Genomic DNA, 15,070 nt, shown 5'->3' on the forward strand with positions numbered 1-15,070 from the left:
TGTATGTCATGGGACATGCCTGGAAGAAACCTGATATTGTGACTGTTGTCAATGGTTGACCTAGTCACCATCACTCATTGAATGAGCAATGTTTTGACGATAAACAGACCAAAGTAACATCATCTTTAATATTCAAATGATCAGGATTAAGCTTTTTTGTGTGTATATAATTTAAAAGGCCAGCTCATCAGAGGCATGTGACTGAGCTGAGAGCTAAGCCTCCCAGAGAGAGGGGGTTTTCAGAGTGGGCTGCAGGGTTCATGTACTAAAGGTAATTAGAAGGAGGTGGGGGGGCACAAGGCATAAAGCCTCTTCCAGATAATGAATGGTGAATAGAGGACTTCTAAGACCCAGAGACAGATTACCATTTAAATGGTGTGAGGTTTAAATTTGCTGCCTGCAGAAGACTGTAGAGGCAGCCATACTGTACAGAGACAATGGGGCGTCACACGGTGAACCCACCCTGGGATTAGAATTTAACTATTTTGGTGATTAACTCTATCCGCCACAGAGGTTAAGACGACTCTGAGAGGAAGCCCTACAGTCAGAGAAATATTCTCACTGCTGTTGACTCTACATATAGTGATTTCTTCAAGAGCACACCATGTGACCTAGATACAGAGAAGACTGACACTGTTCCACCATTCAAAAAATAAGATTGATTATTGATTGATCTACAGGTTATTTTCTTGATAAAGCTTTTGGTCTTGTCCACCAGCGCTGTCCATAACCTAAATATATTCATTTTACTATCACATAAGACAAATTCACACTTGAGAAACTGGAATTGGGAACCTTTGGTATTTTTGTTTGAAAAATTACTTTTGATAATGCAATCATCATTATCAGAATAAAGGACAAAAAATAATCAGAATCATGGCTGAGGAATTGTTGTCTATAGACACTACAGTACTTAAAACAAAAGAAATACCTTCATGAAGGTGCACAAGATCACAAGTAATGTGTGGATTTGCTTTTTGGGATTCATAGATGTCCTGTAACAAATGATTTATTTTGAGTTTTGTGGGTTTATGTTCATATATCTATGGTTTTAAGAAACTATATTATTTCAAATAGTCACTGTGTCAAAGATTAAACAAGGTTGCTTCTTTTGAAAAGCTTACATTTTGGAGATTTTCCCAAGACAGCAACAGCATCCAATATATTATACAGTCTGTATTAATGAACGTGTAGCTGAGTATGTACCTCTGTGTTTATGGGTACAATTATCTCTGTCAGACAAATGCCATTTATAATCTTACTTTCAATCAAAAAAATAACATGTTAGATCATTTTCCACATTCTACTGAAATCCTTTGAACCCTTACAATGGGGAGGTCCTCCAAAATAATGGTTGTTAAATCCTTAAGATTCATTTGTTCAAATCACACTGTTGGACGGCCAGACTGCTCTCACAGGAGGCAGTTGTTCCCTCTTCTTTTTGAAGATTCTGAAAACTATCCTTTTACTGTAGGTTGATTACACTTAACCATGATGTTACTGTAAGCAGACATTACATGAGGCCATATGATGGACCCCAGCATCATAAAACATGTGGAAGATCAAATAAATGACAGTCACCTCCTCAGCCAGCCATTTGTTGGCCCATGTGCCCATTCAGAGAACACATTAAAACCATATATTTCACTGGCCACCCTATGTGAAATGCCTGACTTCCTTCAATGGGGTAAAGACACAATGGCTATTAGCTGCCTTCATTCAGGCTTATTTGCCAAATCTATCACCCTGTCTTTCAAGTGCATGGCCACCATATAAACAAGCTGATTCACACCTTCACACACTTGATCTCAGATTGTCACGTCCTATGACTCCTCCCCCTGCTGCCTGTAGATGACAGTTAAATATTCATCACATTTACACAAGAATTTCACCCCGTAAAGGTTCTGTCTGCAGCTTATTTGACCCTGAGTCTGTGGCAGTTTGATAACGTTTCTAACATGCAACACTGCCAAAGTGTGATAAAGATTTAAGAGAGAGCCAAAATGAAACAATGACATCTTGTGCATTTTTTAAAGGGTCAGTTCACTCACATTACGAAAAAAAAAAAAAACCCACACTTTCTCTCTTCTCCCTTGTGGTAGGTTTGGAGATATCCATCCATGAGATTTCTGCCTCCACGCCAATACAATGGCAAAGGATGGAATTTCATTTGTGGTGCTCACAATTGAAAAATGTAAAACCTTGTAAACCATAGTTACACTGAAAACTATTCACAACAGGGTCTGTGGATTATCCAGATTAACTGGGCCATTGTTTCAGGACACAACGTTGCAGGGTTTGTTTGTTTGGTTTTGGTACATGGGCAATATAAATGAAATTCCATTCACTTCTGGTGTTTTGGGAGAGGATGAAGAAGTCTTAGAGACAGGCAGAAAACCTGGACATTTCTGCATAGCTAGATAACATTTTCTACATCATAATTTCTACATATCTGATCTATTATATGAAAATCAACATCATCAGGTATGTATTTGAGAGGCGACATTGTACTTTACTAGAAGGGTTACTAAGGCAAAGGTGAGCCCATGGTCAGAAATCAACTCAGGATAATCAGTGTCCTCAGCTGAACAGTCTTATTTCATCAGCCTGGTTGAATGCTCCTCTTCCCTCATGACAGTAGTTGGTGAAAGTGTGTGAGGAGGAACACAGGCCCATAGATCATGTAATCATAGCTACTTGATGCATTACAGCCCTGTCAAGTTTAGACAAAATGGAACCATTCCATTTTCCATAACAGGGACATATGTTTGAAAGTACAGCAGATGTTACTTTAACTGACAGATGAAGACAGCAGAGAAAATTTAGGGGAACTGCCCCAATCTTAACATGCAGGTCAGTTTACTAATCATGAGTAGTACTACTACTATGATGTCTTGCCTCATGACACTGCAACTGCATTGTGGGAAATGCAGGAAGGATATCTGAACCTTAGCTACTTAGAAATGCAAAGTAAAGTAGTGAAATTCATGATTAAGATGGCTGCATCCTGAAAAATGTTCCCACTATTAAGTAACAATGCTGAATTAGATTGGAGCACTCTGCATTTTTGGTGTAGTGCTTCTCATCAGAACAGAAAGGCTGTTTTGTCAGATGAATTCATCAATGAATGATTTCAGTGTCATAAAAAGGAGAACCACAAGGTGATGATAAGGAGTTATAAAAGCACTGCTTCATCTTGAACTCCACCCTCTGTTTTCTCTCTCTAACTTGGGTGCAGGAACCCTTGATGCTCTCTCTCTCTCACACACACACACACACGCACACGCACACACACACACACACACACACACACACACACACAACCTCAACCCCCAAGGCCCATTAAAGGCTGCATTGTTTCCCAGGGGTCAGCCTGGGTTCCATTCCAAACTTTAACGCAAACCAGGAAATGCAAGTCAAGCATTTTAAGCCCCTGTCAATGGCAAAGACAAACAGGGCTCTCATTTTCCACTGCTCCCAGTATGTCCCAGCAAATGTTCACTGTAATACAGCTGATTCACTGAGGTGTGCATCGCCTGTCACGAGGAACTATAAGGAATAGTCTTTTCATCTCATGCAGAGGAAAAGAGGTTGAATGTTCAAGGAGAATGGTTTTTGGAGACTGAAATCAGTTGAGTGCTATCCCAAAAAAAAAAAAAAAAAAAAGGCTGCAGCTTGACGTGCTCATGCTGTCCTCTGGGGCAGAGTAAACAGTGCCCAGGTTTCACCATCTCTTTGACCCTCTGTGAGCTGCATCATGTTGAGAACAGAGATGTATCGTGGCCAAATCTCCCTATTGTCCACACCCTGCACGCACAAAGGCTGATGTATGGTGTAAAACAGCCTTTTGAGAGGCTGACAGAGCAACAAGGGCTGCTTCTGAAGGGGTTTTCTCTTCAGGTTTTGTCTCGGGCTTTCCATCACAATCGTGCCCAGCTGAGACAGGGAGCGGGGGTTGGAGGAATCTGCTGTACTTTTCCGCTGCTGGCACCCTCCCTCTTTCCTTCTCTCTCAGCCTTTCTTCTTCCCCTTTTCTTCTCCGCATATCTCTTTTTCTCCTCTGAAACTTATCTTTCCTACCTGGGGGTTAAAGAGGGAAGCATTCCAGCCCTAAACTATGACTGGTATGTACATGGACATGCATCTAACACATTGACAGGGGTTAATGGCATCTGAGGACCCTCCTTGACTCTGATCCAGCATTCCTGGCAGCCCACACTGTGATGCTAATCTTTAAAGTTACGTGCATGCAGTTGCAGATTGGGCTCATCCACGAGACAATAGTGACTTGTTGACATTGCCATCTTGATAATATACACCCACGCTTAGAGGCTAAACCATTAGCATTAAGTAATACCATACAAAAGACAGGCTACATATTAATGTTATGCTAATGTGAGCCACATGGGATGCTACTTTGTTAAATAATGTGGCGAGTCTGGCTCACTGTCTCAGCTTTCTTTACATTTAAATGTATTTTTATTTAAATAAGGAATGAAATATTGCTATTTTCAACATCGTTTGACACAGTTTGTGTCAGAGAAATGGTTACCAATGCAACCAAAAAACAGGCAAGCTTAGCATTGGTTTCATGTTGTTTTATGACCGAAACGGCTTCACTCAGTCACTCAGTCACTCACTCAGTCAGTTAATAAATATTAGTAGTGAAGAAATATCATGGCCTACTGAATATTTTTAGTCAATTTGAAAAATGTTAATGGATAAAACATGCTTAGTAATACTACTTATTTTAATAAAGTTGGTGTGTTTTTTTCATTTATTTTTGGGATAGATTTCGTGTAATACATGCTCATTGCTTACACTTCAATAAAGCACTGTTTAAACCTGTTCCTTGGTTCACAGAAGATGAAAATGCTGCTAAAAAGACCCTGGCCCTGAGCTCATTTTTAATGTAGGGTCAGGACATGCTGATATGAACCATGTGGTGAGTTTTACAGCCCAGGCTTAGCGATACACTCACAAAGTGCTGTTAGTGAATGTTGAGTCTCCCTTGTATTGACAGGAGGGGGAACTTCCACAGAGCCAGCACGACAAATTCCCACTGATATTTTTCATGCAGGAAGGACCACAATACTGCAAAATGTCCACCATTAAAAATGTGGAACATCTTGTGCCGTATCTTCTGTTTAGCAGACATCTCGTTACATGAAAGTAAGCAAGGAATGCATTTGCAGCGCATCCAATAAGTTCAATCCTGTGTGAGGGTTTGTGTGCAAGGGGGAGGGTGCAGGGCAGTTGAAATAACACACCCCTTAAAGACAAAGATCTGCAACATGATGGACTTGACGTCTGGTTTGACAAGGCTGGGGAGATGGATACGTTTCAGTGAAATTAGGAAAAAGGAGTGTGTGTTGCGGCTTCTGTCATTCGTTATTTATAGGCTAGCATTACGGAGTCACAAGAGTCCCTGACCTCCCCCACTGTTACTATTGATCTTCACACGGCTTCTGTCCCCTGCATCTACATCCAAATAAACAACCTCTCACCCTGCCCTCTCTCTCTCTCTCTCTCTCTCTCTCTCTCTGCTTGCCTCTTGTGCTTTGTTTCAGCTCTTTCCTCTGAATTACTGCATTCTTTCTAAAATACAGAACAATATCAAAACAGAAGGACTTCCTGCTGAGAAAAGCAATATAGTGACTTAAAGCAGTGGAAGTGGAGTTAACCCTCCCTTAGCTGGAGTACAACCAACATGGCTGCTGGCTAGGGGATTAACATAAGGGGGGAGGGGACGAATACAGTAACATGGTTACTCCACATGCCACTGAAGTCCTTGAAGGAAAATATCAAATGAAGGACATACCACCAGTAATTCATTAATTGTGTTTACAGTCCCTGAGCGCCGATTTTGTGTCGAGGATTAGCAAGTTCCTATGAAAGTGATTTGAGTGAACTGTACGATCAATAAACACAGAGAGATAAATGCTTATCAAAGGACATGCAGCAGTGATGAGCGGTGCAGGGCAATTTGGTGAGTCACTTTGCTTTGCCATGTGGACTATATCTGAAGAGTGAGAAAGGATCACAATCCAAATTCCTGCAATACAAGGGGAGGGGGTGGGTGGGAGGGAGGGAGGGGTGTGATGTGATGCGAAAACTGCCAAAAGAAGGTTATTTTATTCTAGTATTTTAGATCATTCACATAAACAGCCAAACAAAGCAACAAAAGAGTGATGGGCTTCAAGCAATTTGGGGAGACCATCAGCAAGTTCAAGGAAAGATCGCCCACTCAACAGTCACACACTGAAAAGGTGCTCTTTGTATGAAACTACATCATGATTCAAAACACCATAAAAAGGTGAAAGCAAGAAAGGGGCAAAGGAGAGGAGGGGATTAACAATATGTTAAAGTACTCCTAGTTTTGGGCCCAGCAGGGCGATCTTCATCATAGCAACGCTGGTGATTGTGTACAAACCTCAGCCACATCCCAAAAATCAATACATATGGAGGGACACTGTGCAAGCACTGCACTGAGATACGTCATAACACACACATAAACAAAGCACTTGATGGCATCGATCGCAGGGAACACTGTGAAAAGCTGGGATATCTCTGCTCATTAGCATGGCCTGAGAATCATTAACAACTCTCAGCATACAGGGCCAACCCGAACAAATGTAGCACCAACCTAGAAGCAATGTACCACTTCTTTATTCTAACCACAAAGAATTTCTTTGGAGCAACATGTATCTGCTCGTGCTATTTTTCAATATTTTCATTGAATTCATTATTGTAAGTTCAAGGCAGAATAATTCTGAAATACCTTACTGCAGAAGTTGCTTAAATGTGAAGCAACATGCGGTCTAAGAAACAGCAGTTAGCCTCATCGAACAAAACATGCACGCAAAGAAAATATTACATCATCAGAATGCAGTTTAAATACATTCTGTCATTATTCACAACTCTCCCCTTCTATTCTCATACAATTATTATGAGCTTAAGCAAAAGCTTTCTCTGGTAGCCTCCCTTACCTTCCCATGTATCCATTTCATGCTTCTCCCAGTCTGCCTGGACCCCATTCACGCTGGACTCGGCTAAAGAAAAGCCACTGGGCCTGGTCGCCTCATGACTATCTTTTCTTTCTCTGCCTCTCTCTGTTCTCTCTCCCTGCAACCTCTTTCCTCGACAGCCTGCCCCTCTCTGACCACAGCCAGAGCTAAGCAACAGCACTGGTCACTTTACTGCCTGGTCACATGACCGCAGAGTTCAAGCCCCGGGGTCACCGCTTGGCTTGAGGTCCAATGACAGCTAGGGGTTATCTGAGTGGAACTGATAGTCCTATTTTTGCTGCCGTTCAACAATACTACTCCCCACTACCCCCTCCCAGCTCTCACCTAAATTAGCCTCCCCTCCCCTCAACCATGCCTCTGGCACTTCTGAGGAGGACCAAAGTGCATGTCCAAGCATAAACACAGATTCAAGCTGACAAAACACACAGACATTAACTAATTGAAGCACTTAGTGCAACAGGGAAGAAGGTTAAAGCTTAAGTTTCTCAACCTGCTTGGTTACAAACTGAGCACAGTGGAAAGCCGAAGGAGCTGAGACCAAGAGAAGCGCTGAGGTGGATCCTTTTCAGGAAACTACTTTTTGTTCCTACACATCCTCTATGTGGGAGTCATACCAGCAAGATCTGCATGTGCTTCAGTGATTCAACAGGGATGTCCAAAATGTTTCATTCCCCCAACATAAAATGCTGTCCTGGCTCATCTAATGTCCTGTCAATGATATTTGCTAACACTTACTGTCACATTTGAAATATGTACTTTGTTTGATCTCTTAACCACGATAATGTTTCAATTCAATATTCCTTTATTAGTCCCGCAAGGGAAAATTCGAAAACATTTGTGGATGTTGGCTGGTCATGCAGTGCTGGAAACCAAGCACACTGAGAGGAGTGTAAATGATGTGGTGCAAGGTACAGATTTAGAGTAATGATTTCACATTAGTGCCAAAAACAATTTGATGATCAGTCATTTAGTGGGTCAACAGAAATTTAACTGGAAATCTTGGTGGTCTAGTGGTTTAAAAGGCATACCATATCACTAAGGTGTCCCAGTTATGATCCTGTCCAGGTCTTTCACTGCATGGAGAGACAATATGAATAGTGGACAGAGCCTCCATGTATGAAAAGTGAAGTGCCTTAAACCTACATTCTTTCTAATGGCCTGCGAGGGCCTTGTAAGAAGAGGTCAGATTCTACGTAAGCTTATGAGAAACTAATCTTGATTTACTGTCTCATAAAACATTTTCCGGAGGAGTTTCTAGTCTCAGTCAAGTCTATGACACAGTCTAATATTAATTGTGTAAATTATGGTCCCGTTTAGGGATGAAGATGGTGACAGTCATAATAAATGAGGCTTCAAACCAATGGGTGACATCATGGTGGCTCCATCTACTATTTATTATGCAATCTATGATTGCATGTCAACAAGTCCATCCCTATGTTTTGTGTCCATGTCTCTACTATAAATTATTTAATAAAGTCTAATGAATAATGTAAAGAAAAAAATATTGCTTTGATCATTGTCAAGAAAGATGGCAAACATCTGTATATGTATTCTCCAGTGTCAGGATTTACTGATTTTGACTGATTTTTCCAGTTTCCAGTTTTTTTTCCAGTTTCCAGTTTTATATTGCTGTTCATAGAATAGCTTCTGATTTTTCGTTGGAAACGCTGTTTTCCAATGAAAACCTATGCTGAATATTATATTATGTTTATATTATGCTGACTATAAACATGACAGAAGTCATTGTGAGTACAGTATGACCCTCAGTCTACATCTTACAAAAAACAGGCCTGAAGCTGAGCCTCAGTACTATCTCTCTCTTTTTTTCCTGTTTCATTTTTTTCTCATTTTGTTTATATTGTCCCAAGGTAACAAGTAAGATTGTTTTGGTAGTTTTGCTGAAACTCTGGTAACATAATGCAAATAATATTGGAGAGAAACAACCAGCAAACATAACCCAGCCCTTAAAAACACATGGTTCAAGAGACCCTTCTGTTTCCTGCCTGCACCTTTGACATCACTGGCCATTCAATTGAGATTCACCTTTCAGGAAATCCATATTTCAAAATTTCTGATATGATTCATCCTTAAACCTGTGAGAGCTACAGAGATATCTTACCATCTAGTGGGTTCTCTTCCTTCATTCCCTCCAGTGGCCTGGCTAGGGGACCATAGTGAGAGGCGTCCAGTGTTTCACCAGTGTGCCACACCCTAAACTCTACTGGCCAGCCTGATGCTCTGTGTACCCAGCAGCCTCCTCTTTACCTGACCCTCACCTCACACTACAGTGGAAAAGCCTGTCCTAAGCATCCAGCCAATCTCCCAGCCCACCCTCTCTAAAGCTCCGCCCTACTAATGCCACTTGTTCACTCTCACAGCAGCAAACCCCCACCCCCAGCCCAACCCCCCATGTGAATGCTAATGACTCGGCTGCACTAAGTCACATATAAGAAGCTTTTCACATTCAAATGCAACACAGAGAGATAGCTCATGTGAATGCATACAGGCAGAGAGAAAACTGAGACGTGCCGCTGGGCTCCAGGGGATCCAAAGAAACAGCAGTTGAGCTGTCATGTCGGCCGAGTTGGTAAGCAGGTAGAAATATGAAGACACGAGTAACCTGTTGGTGGGATCAAAGGCAGTCTCACCATCTCCCATTTTACTTTACACTAATAAGAGTCTGCTACCATATGTCACTGTGTCAAAGGCAGGGCTTAAAGGAAGGACATGACCCAAGTGTTGTAACTGGATACATGTTAACACGCAGATTTGAGCAATAAAATTCTTTACAGTTCACCAAGAGCTAACGGCCGGGGAGTAAATCAACCTAAACCTACTTAATACAGGCAGATGACCTTATTATCTATTATATTATTATATTATACTAGTGTTCCTCCAGCCGATAATAATCATCATGACAGAAGTTCTCATAGTTCAACCAGCCTCTTATTTACCATTACATTCCTCATACCAACAGATTCAGAAGCCGGCATTGTTGACATATTTTCAGTCCAGTTATACTAATAGGAAATCAAACCTGAGTCCTGCAAGGGGGAGGGAGTGCGGGGAGCCATATGTCACCCTTGACCTTAGCACCTTTCCTCCCATGTGGCAAAGATGAACAGCATAATCAGCCATATTGCCTTTAACCTTGAAGTCAGTTGCAATGTTGACGCTTTGCTGATTATCTGCTGTCATGCGGCCGGAGGTGCTACCTGAGACTGGGCCTGAGGCCTGATAAGATTGAATAGGCTCTCTAAAATGCACATTCAACACATTTTTAGATCCTTTTCCTTGCTAAATAAAAAGTGTATTTGATTGTGGTTACTGATGTTGGTTATTGATAATATGTTTATATTTAAGTAATAACTTTGAATTGAAGCATTGACACATTTGAAATTTTCTTTTGTAGGTTTCCGTTTCTCAGGGTGTTGATTTGTGCGCCTGTGGGGAGCCTGTATTTGTAAATGCAGTCAGCACAAGAGGCAAACATACATAGATAGTTGAGTTAGATTGCAGTTGTTGGATGTGATTTTCAAATAAAAATCCTATGCCATATTACAGCTGTTGGAGAATTTGGTACCAAAATAAAGAGCACCATTTTAAAAAAAGAACCATCTTTTTCTTTTCAATAAATAATAAAATTAGAACATTAATCACAATGATCACAATGATCAGTATGAAGCTAACTTTAGAAAGCTGCTCCAGCTTTTCAAAGACATGCCAATCATAAGTGTTAGGAACTGTCTATGCAACTTTGGACAAATGAATAACACCTGAAAACTGTAACACCAACACTGAAGTCATAACATCTATATTGGCATTAGGGGAAGGTACTGGACCTGAGACTTTTTGGTAGTGACTGAAATGGCAAAAACAGAGTGTCAAGAACTGAATCAAATTGTCTGGTCTGATTTCGTCATCTTGTTTATTCTTCTATGATCATGCAGGTCCTGATTTAAATTAAAATTTTGAAATTTAGGGACAACCTGTCCTTGTGTTGGAATTTTGTGAGGGACCTTTGTTGCATCTCTGCCCTCTGATTTCCATCTCATTTCTCTTCTATCACTATCGAACAAAGACATAAAATGACCCCCAAAGTAATAAAAAGAAGAGGAAAAGACTTGAACTCCTAAAAGCATATTGTTGTATCCCTGGACATGAGAAGTGTGTTGAAGTGAAAATGTGATCTTAAATCAGCCTCGAGCAGCCTGAGCATTCCTGATACAGTATGTTTGTTCTTGTGTTCGAGTCTTTCCTGCTCCTGACACACATGCAACAAAACCCTTTTAGATAAGCCAAACTTGTTAGCTAAAATGCTAATTTGATTCAATGTCAGCTCGTATTAGCTGTTGTGTGGCTTGTTTTCTGCATTTCCCTAAACATTAGAGTAACAAAAGGCATTTCTTTTGTTTGAGCTCCCCTCCCCCCGCTACACACTGTCACACAGGCCAAACCTCTCGACTCTCCAGACAAAGAGCTTGAAGAGAAACAGGAATAGCCCACACTGCCCTTCTTCTCCTCCAAATACATTCTGATTCCCCAAAGCAAGCCACGGCAGCAATGTATTTTACAGGCTTCAAGGAGAAACTATCATTGTTCCTTCTTGAAAGAAGGATCACACACCTTTCCAAAGCACTTGACCACCCCTGAAGGCCAGTAAGACAATCCTCAAGAATGTCTCATTATAGAAAAAAATGCTCTCAATCATGTGTCCTTTAGAGAGCAAACATGAGGAACAAGTTGTCACACATGGAGACTTGGTCAGGACCCCTCAGTGTCACTTTGAAAAGCACTGGGTATCCCTTTAGCGCCATTTCTCTATGTGCAGGGGAGTCCGACAAAGTTTCCCTCTGTAGGAGGATTGGGTATTTGGATGGGTCAAGCACAGGACTTTCACCCAGGAGACAGATTTGTTTGTATGTGACAGATTAGGTGTGAGAATGTGTTGGCCAAAACACTTGGATTTCTGCTCCTGATAAATTAGATGACATGCAGTTGTGGTTTTCTGAGGAAAACTTTTCATGAGTATGAGTCTTGTGCAATCTCATTTTGTAGTATGTCAAATAAAAAATGTCAGTAAGGAAAATGCATTAATGCACTGCTATAGTAAAAGTGACCCGACAATGTTGGAAACTGAAGTTCAATCATCACCAACTAAGAAAAATGTCAGTACTAGGGGTTGCTCTCATAAAGCCATTCAGAACAGTATTAGCATTGATAATGGAATTTTTCCCCTATGGGAATTGATGAGGTCTACAATTTTCTTTCGTAGAACGATTGATCAATTCTAAAAATAGCCAGAGTATCCTTCTGGCAATCAATAGATCAGTTAATTCAGTGGTTATCAACCTGGGGGACAAGATAAACTTGAAGGGTCATAAGATGATCAAAAAATAAGAGAAAAAAAATGTTCTCACACAAAGTTCTTAGTCATAACTTTTGTGTTCTCGCTTTTTTGGGCCACTTGAAATGAAGAAAAGAAATCAAACTATCCAAACTATGGCCATAACCTGTGATGAGGTGGCCACAAGCAAACTTAATTTGTTTAAAGGGGTCGCAAGCCAAAAATGTTGGGAACCACCATGTACAGGGACTGTCTACACATGATGCTGATCTCAGGCTGTTCTGCTGTCAGGACAACTCAGAGCTTTGATTGCTCGAGGTGATCACAGCTGTACAGGAGATGACCTAAGCATTGTGGGTCGTGTCCACTCCTGCAGATTAGATTTACAATGACCCACATTACATCCCCTGGATGCATTTGCTTTCTGGAGGACTGATGACCAGCAGATCAATGCAGCTGTTCTCTGCTTAACTTCCAAAGGGCAAATAAAACTGAGGTGACCTGACCACCATCTTGGAGTTAATGATCACTAAAACAGCCACACACACGAGCCATCCTCAATAGCCATTCATCATGTTTTTAATTGTTCTGACAGAGAGGAATTATGAACAGATTCTGCTCTTCTGTTTCCAATCATTTCTGTTTGATAAATTTAAGACTTTGTTGTTAATGTGTGAGAAGATGCATCTATCTGTTAAAGAACAGTGTTTTATGTAATTTCACAAGTTACATCAATGATGCCATTTATTTTGCAGTATAAACCTTAATTGATGATGCTAGTGGATACTCTAAATTCTATATCTATTTCACTCTGTATTAATCAGAATAACATACAGCCCTGTTGCTCATTATAGAGTCCAAGCAGCGAAAAACATGAGAACATGGCTGTAACTTCACTGAATTCCTATTTGCTTACACACTGAATATAGGGGGTTTTGGTGGACAGGGTTGATTAACCTGTTTATCAGGCCCCGAGGTGAAACTTGTGTTCACCTGTTGTTGTGCTGCAGTACAAGTTAGGCCAGGGCCAACTTTCAGGGTCACTTTGCCTAGCTGTAAGAAGCTGGCAGAAATGAAAAGTGAAAATTCAGATTCTGACAGTGCTTGGTTTTATAGACTGAACTGACATTCGTTTATCCTCTGCTACATAAAATGACCTCATTCACTGTATGTTGGTCTTTATTAAATTGTTTTAAGCATAAGAGATGGTAATTAAATGTTTAATGTATTACTGTGCTCTTAAGAGGCTGAAAAAGGCACACATTTATGTTTCTTGGTCTATAACATGGTGCTGCTGCTGCTGCTGCTGCTGCTGTCTGTCTGTCTATTGATGTGACAGCAGTGAATTCTGACTGGTGCCTTGACCTTTATGGAAAAGTGGCCCGTGGGATAATTCAGACATGAGAGTGACATATAAAACTGCCAGCACATTGAGGTAATGAAGAGGATGACTGAAAGGACTCACCAATGAAACTGACAGGTAGTATCACCACCTTGTTTGGATATCTGTGACTTTAATAATAAGTCTTTTCACACAAGACATTTGCATGCCACATTAGGAAAAGCACAAATAATAAACCAGCTCACTGTCATATTGTCATCACTTGAATGATGTTTATGTTATTACTAACACCTGTACTTTTCCTACTACTACATGTCACAATGCCTGCCATGACAAAGTTACATAGTATTTCCTACAGCGCAGATGTTAAAAGGAACATCCCCCCTCACATCTTCATCCACTCTCACATCTCACCAGCCTGGAATGTTCACTGCATTCCACTTATTCTGGGATTAAGTGTTATAATTGACTTTTTTAATACCTACTCCCTCCAACCTGCCTGATCCACTACCTCTTCAGTGACTGATCTCCCAGAATTCCTTTCATCCCTTACTGAGAAACCCACATCCTGTCGGTACATCGCACTTTGTGGAGAAATTGGTCTCTCCTACACTGATTTCCTCTCTGTATGGTCCTCTCTGTTCTGATTGCTGAATGTAAGTACAAAATGGTGTTACTAAAAAACAGCTCATGGATTGTGAGGGACAAAACCCTGATGATGACATGCCATGATATCCAGCTCTGCTGTGGCAGGAGAAAATATCCATTATCCAAGTATAATTTTAGCCAGTTATCCATGAGAGGAAGAAAAATACACCATGCAACATCAACACCCAGATATACATCCAAGATAGATTCAAATGTCTTTAGGTTGGATGTGTCCTCATCTCTCATCTGTCACACTTCTTATTTGGTTGTCTTTAGTGTTCCTGCTGTCTAATGACCTATGGAATGTTCTAGGAATACTACATATCAGTCAGACACAGGAAGACACAAAGGTCTCACAGAACTGTTATATGCACTACAATGAGGCAAACCCATGTTTTTATATGACAAAATTAGACTCAAAATCCATGAAAAATATCAAAGACTATAAGTATTAACCGGCTAAGGAGCCCAGAGTTTGGGGCCCTCATTGAGTTTTTCCACTCTCAGGTGTTTGTGGCAATTGAACTACACAAAAATGTATTTCTGAATATAAACCCTGTAAACACAACATAAACTTAAAAATGAAATCCTTGAAACTGGACGTTACACTATTTTGGTGAGGGCCTCAAAAATTGTCAATAATACAGTAACAATAAATAATAATACAGGTGTCATCTTAATCCTTTCAGTTTATATTTTCTGTCA

At 40.6% G+C, this 15,070-nt stretch overlaps 1 protein-coding gene across 2 annotated transcripts in view; it reads right to left on the reverse strand.

Moving 5' to 3' along the window:
• Positions 1-15,070, reverse strand: part of nr6a1a (nuclear receptor subfamily 6, group A, member 1a) — a 93,002-nt gene that overhangs the window by 18,463 nt on the left and 59,469 nt on the right. Inside the window, exon 1 of one of the 2 annotated variants that reach the window (XM_070964028.1) lies at positions 6,990-7,099. The exons of the other annotated variant lie outside the window; for it this stretch is intronic. Coding sequence (XP_070820129.1) covers positions 6,990-7,005 — 16 coding nt within the window. The 5' untranslated portion in view covers positions 7,006-7,099. Of the gene's footprint in view, positions 1-6,989; positions 7,100-15,070 lie in introns of those variants that run through there. 2 annotated transcript variants of the gene reach the window in all.

Source organism: Chaetodon trifascialis, chromosome 6 (genome assembly GCF_039877785.1).
Source record: "Chaetodon trifascialis isolate fChaTrf1 chromosome 6, fChaTrf1.hap1, whole genome shotgun sequence".
In the NCBI taxonomy this organism is placed as follows: Eukaryota; Metazoa; Chordata; class Actinopteri; order Chaetodontiformes; family Chaetodontidae; genus Chaetodon; species Chaetodon trifascialis.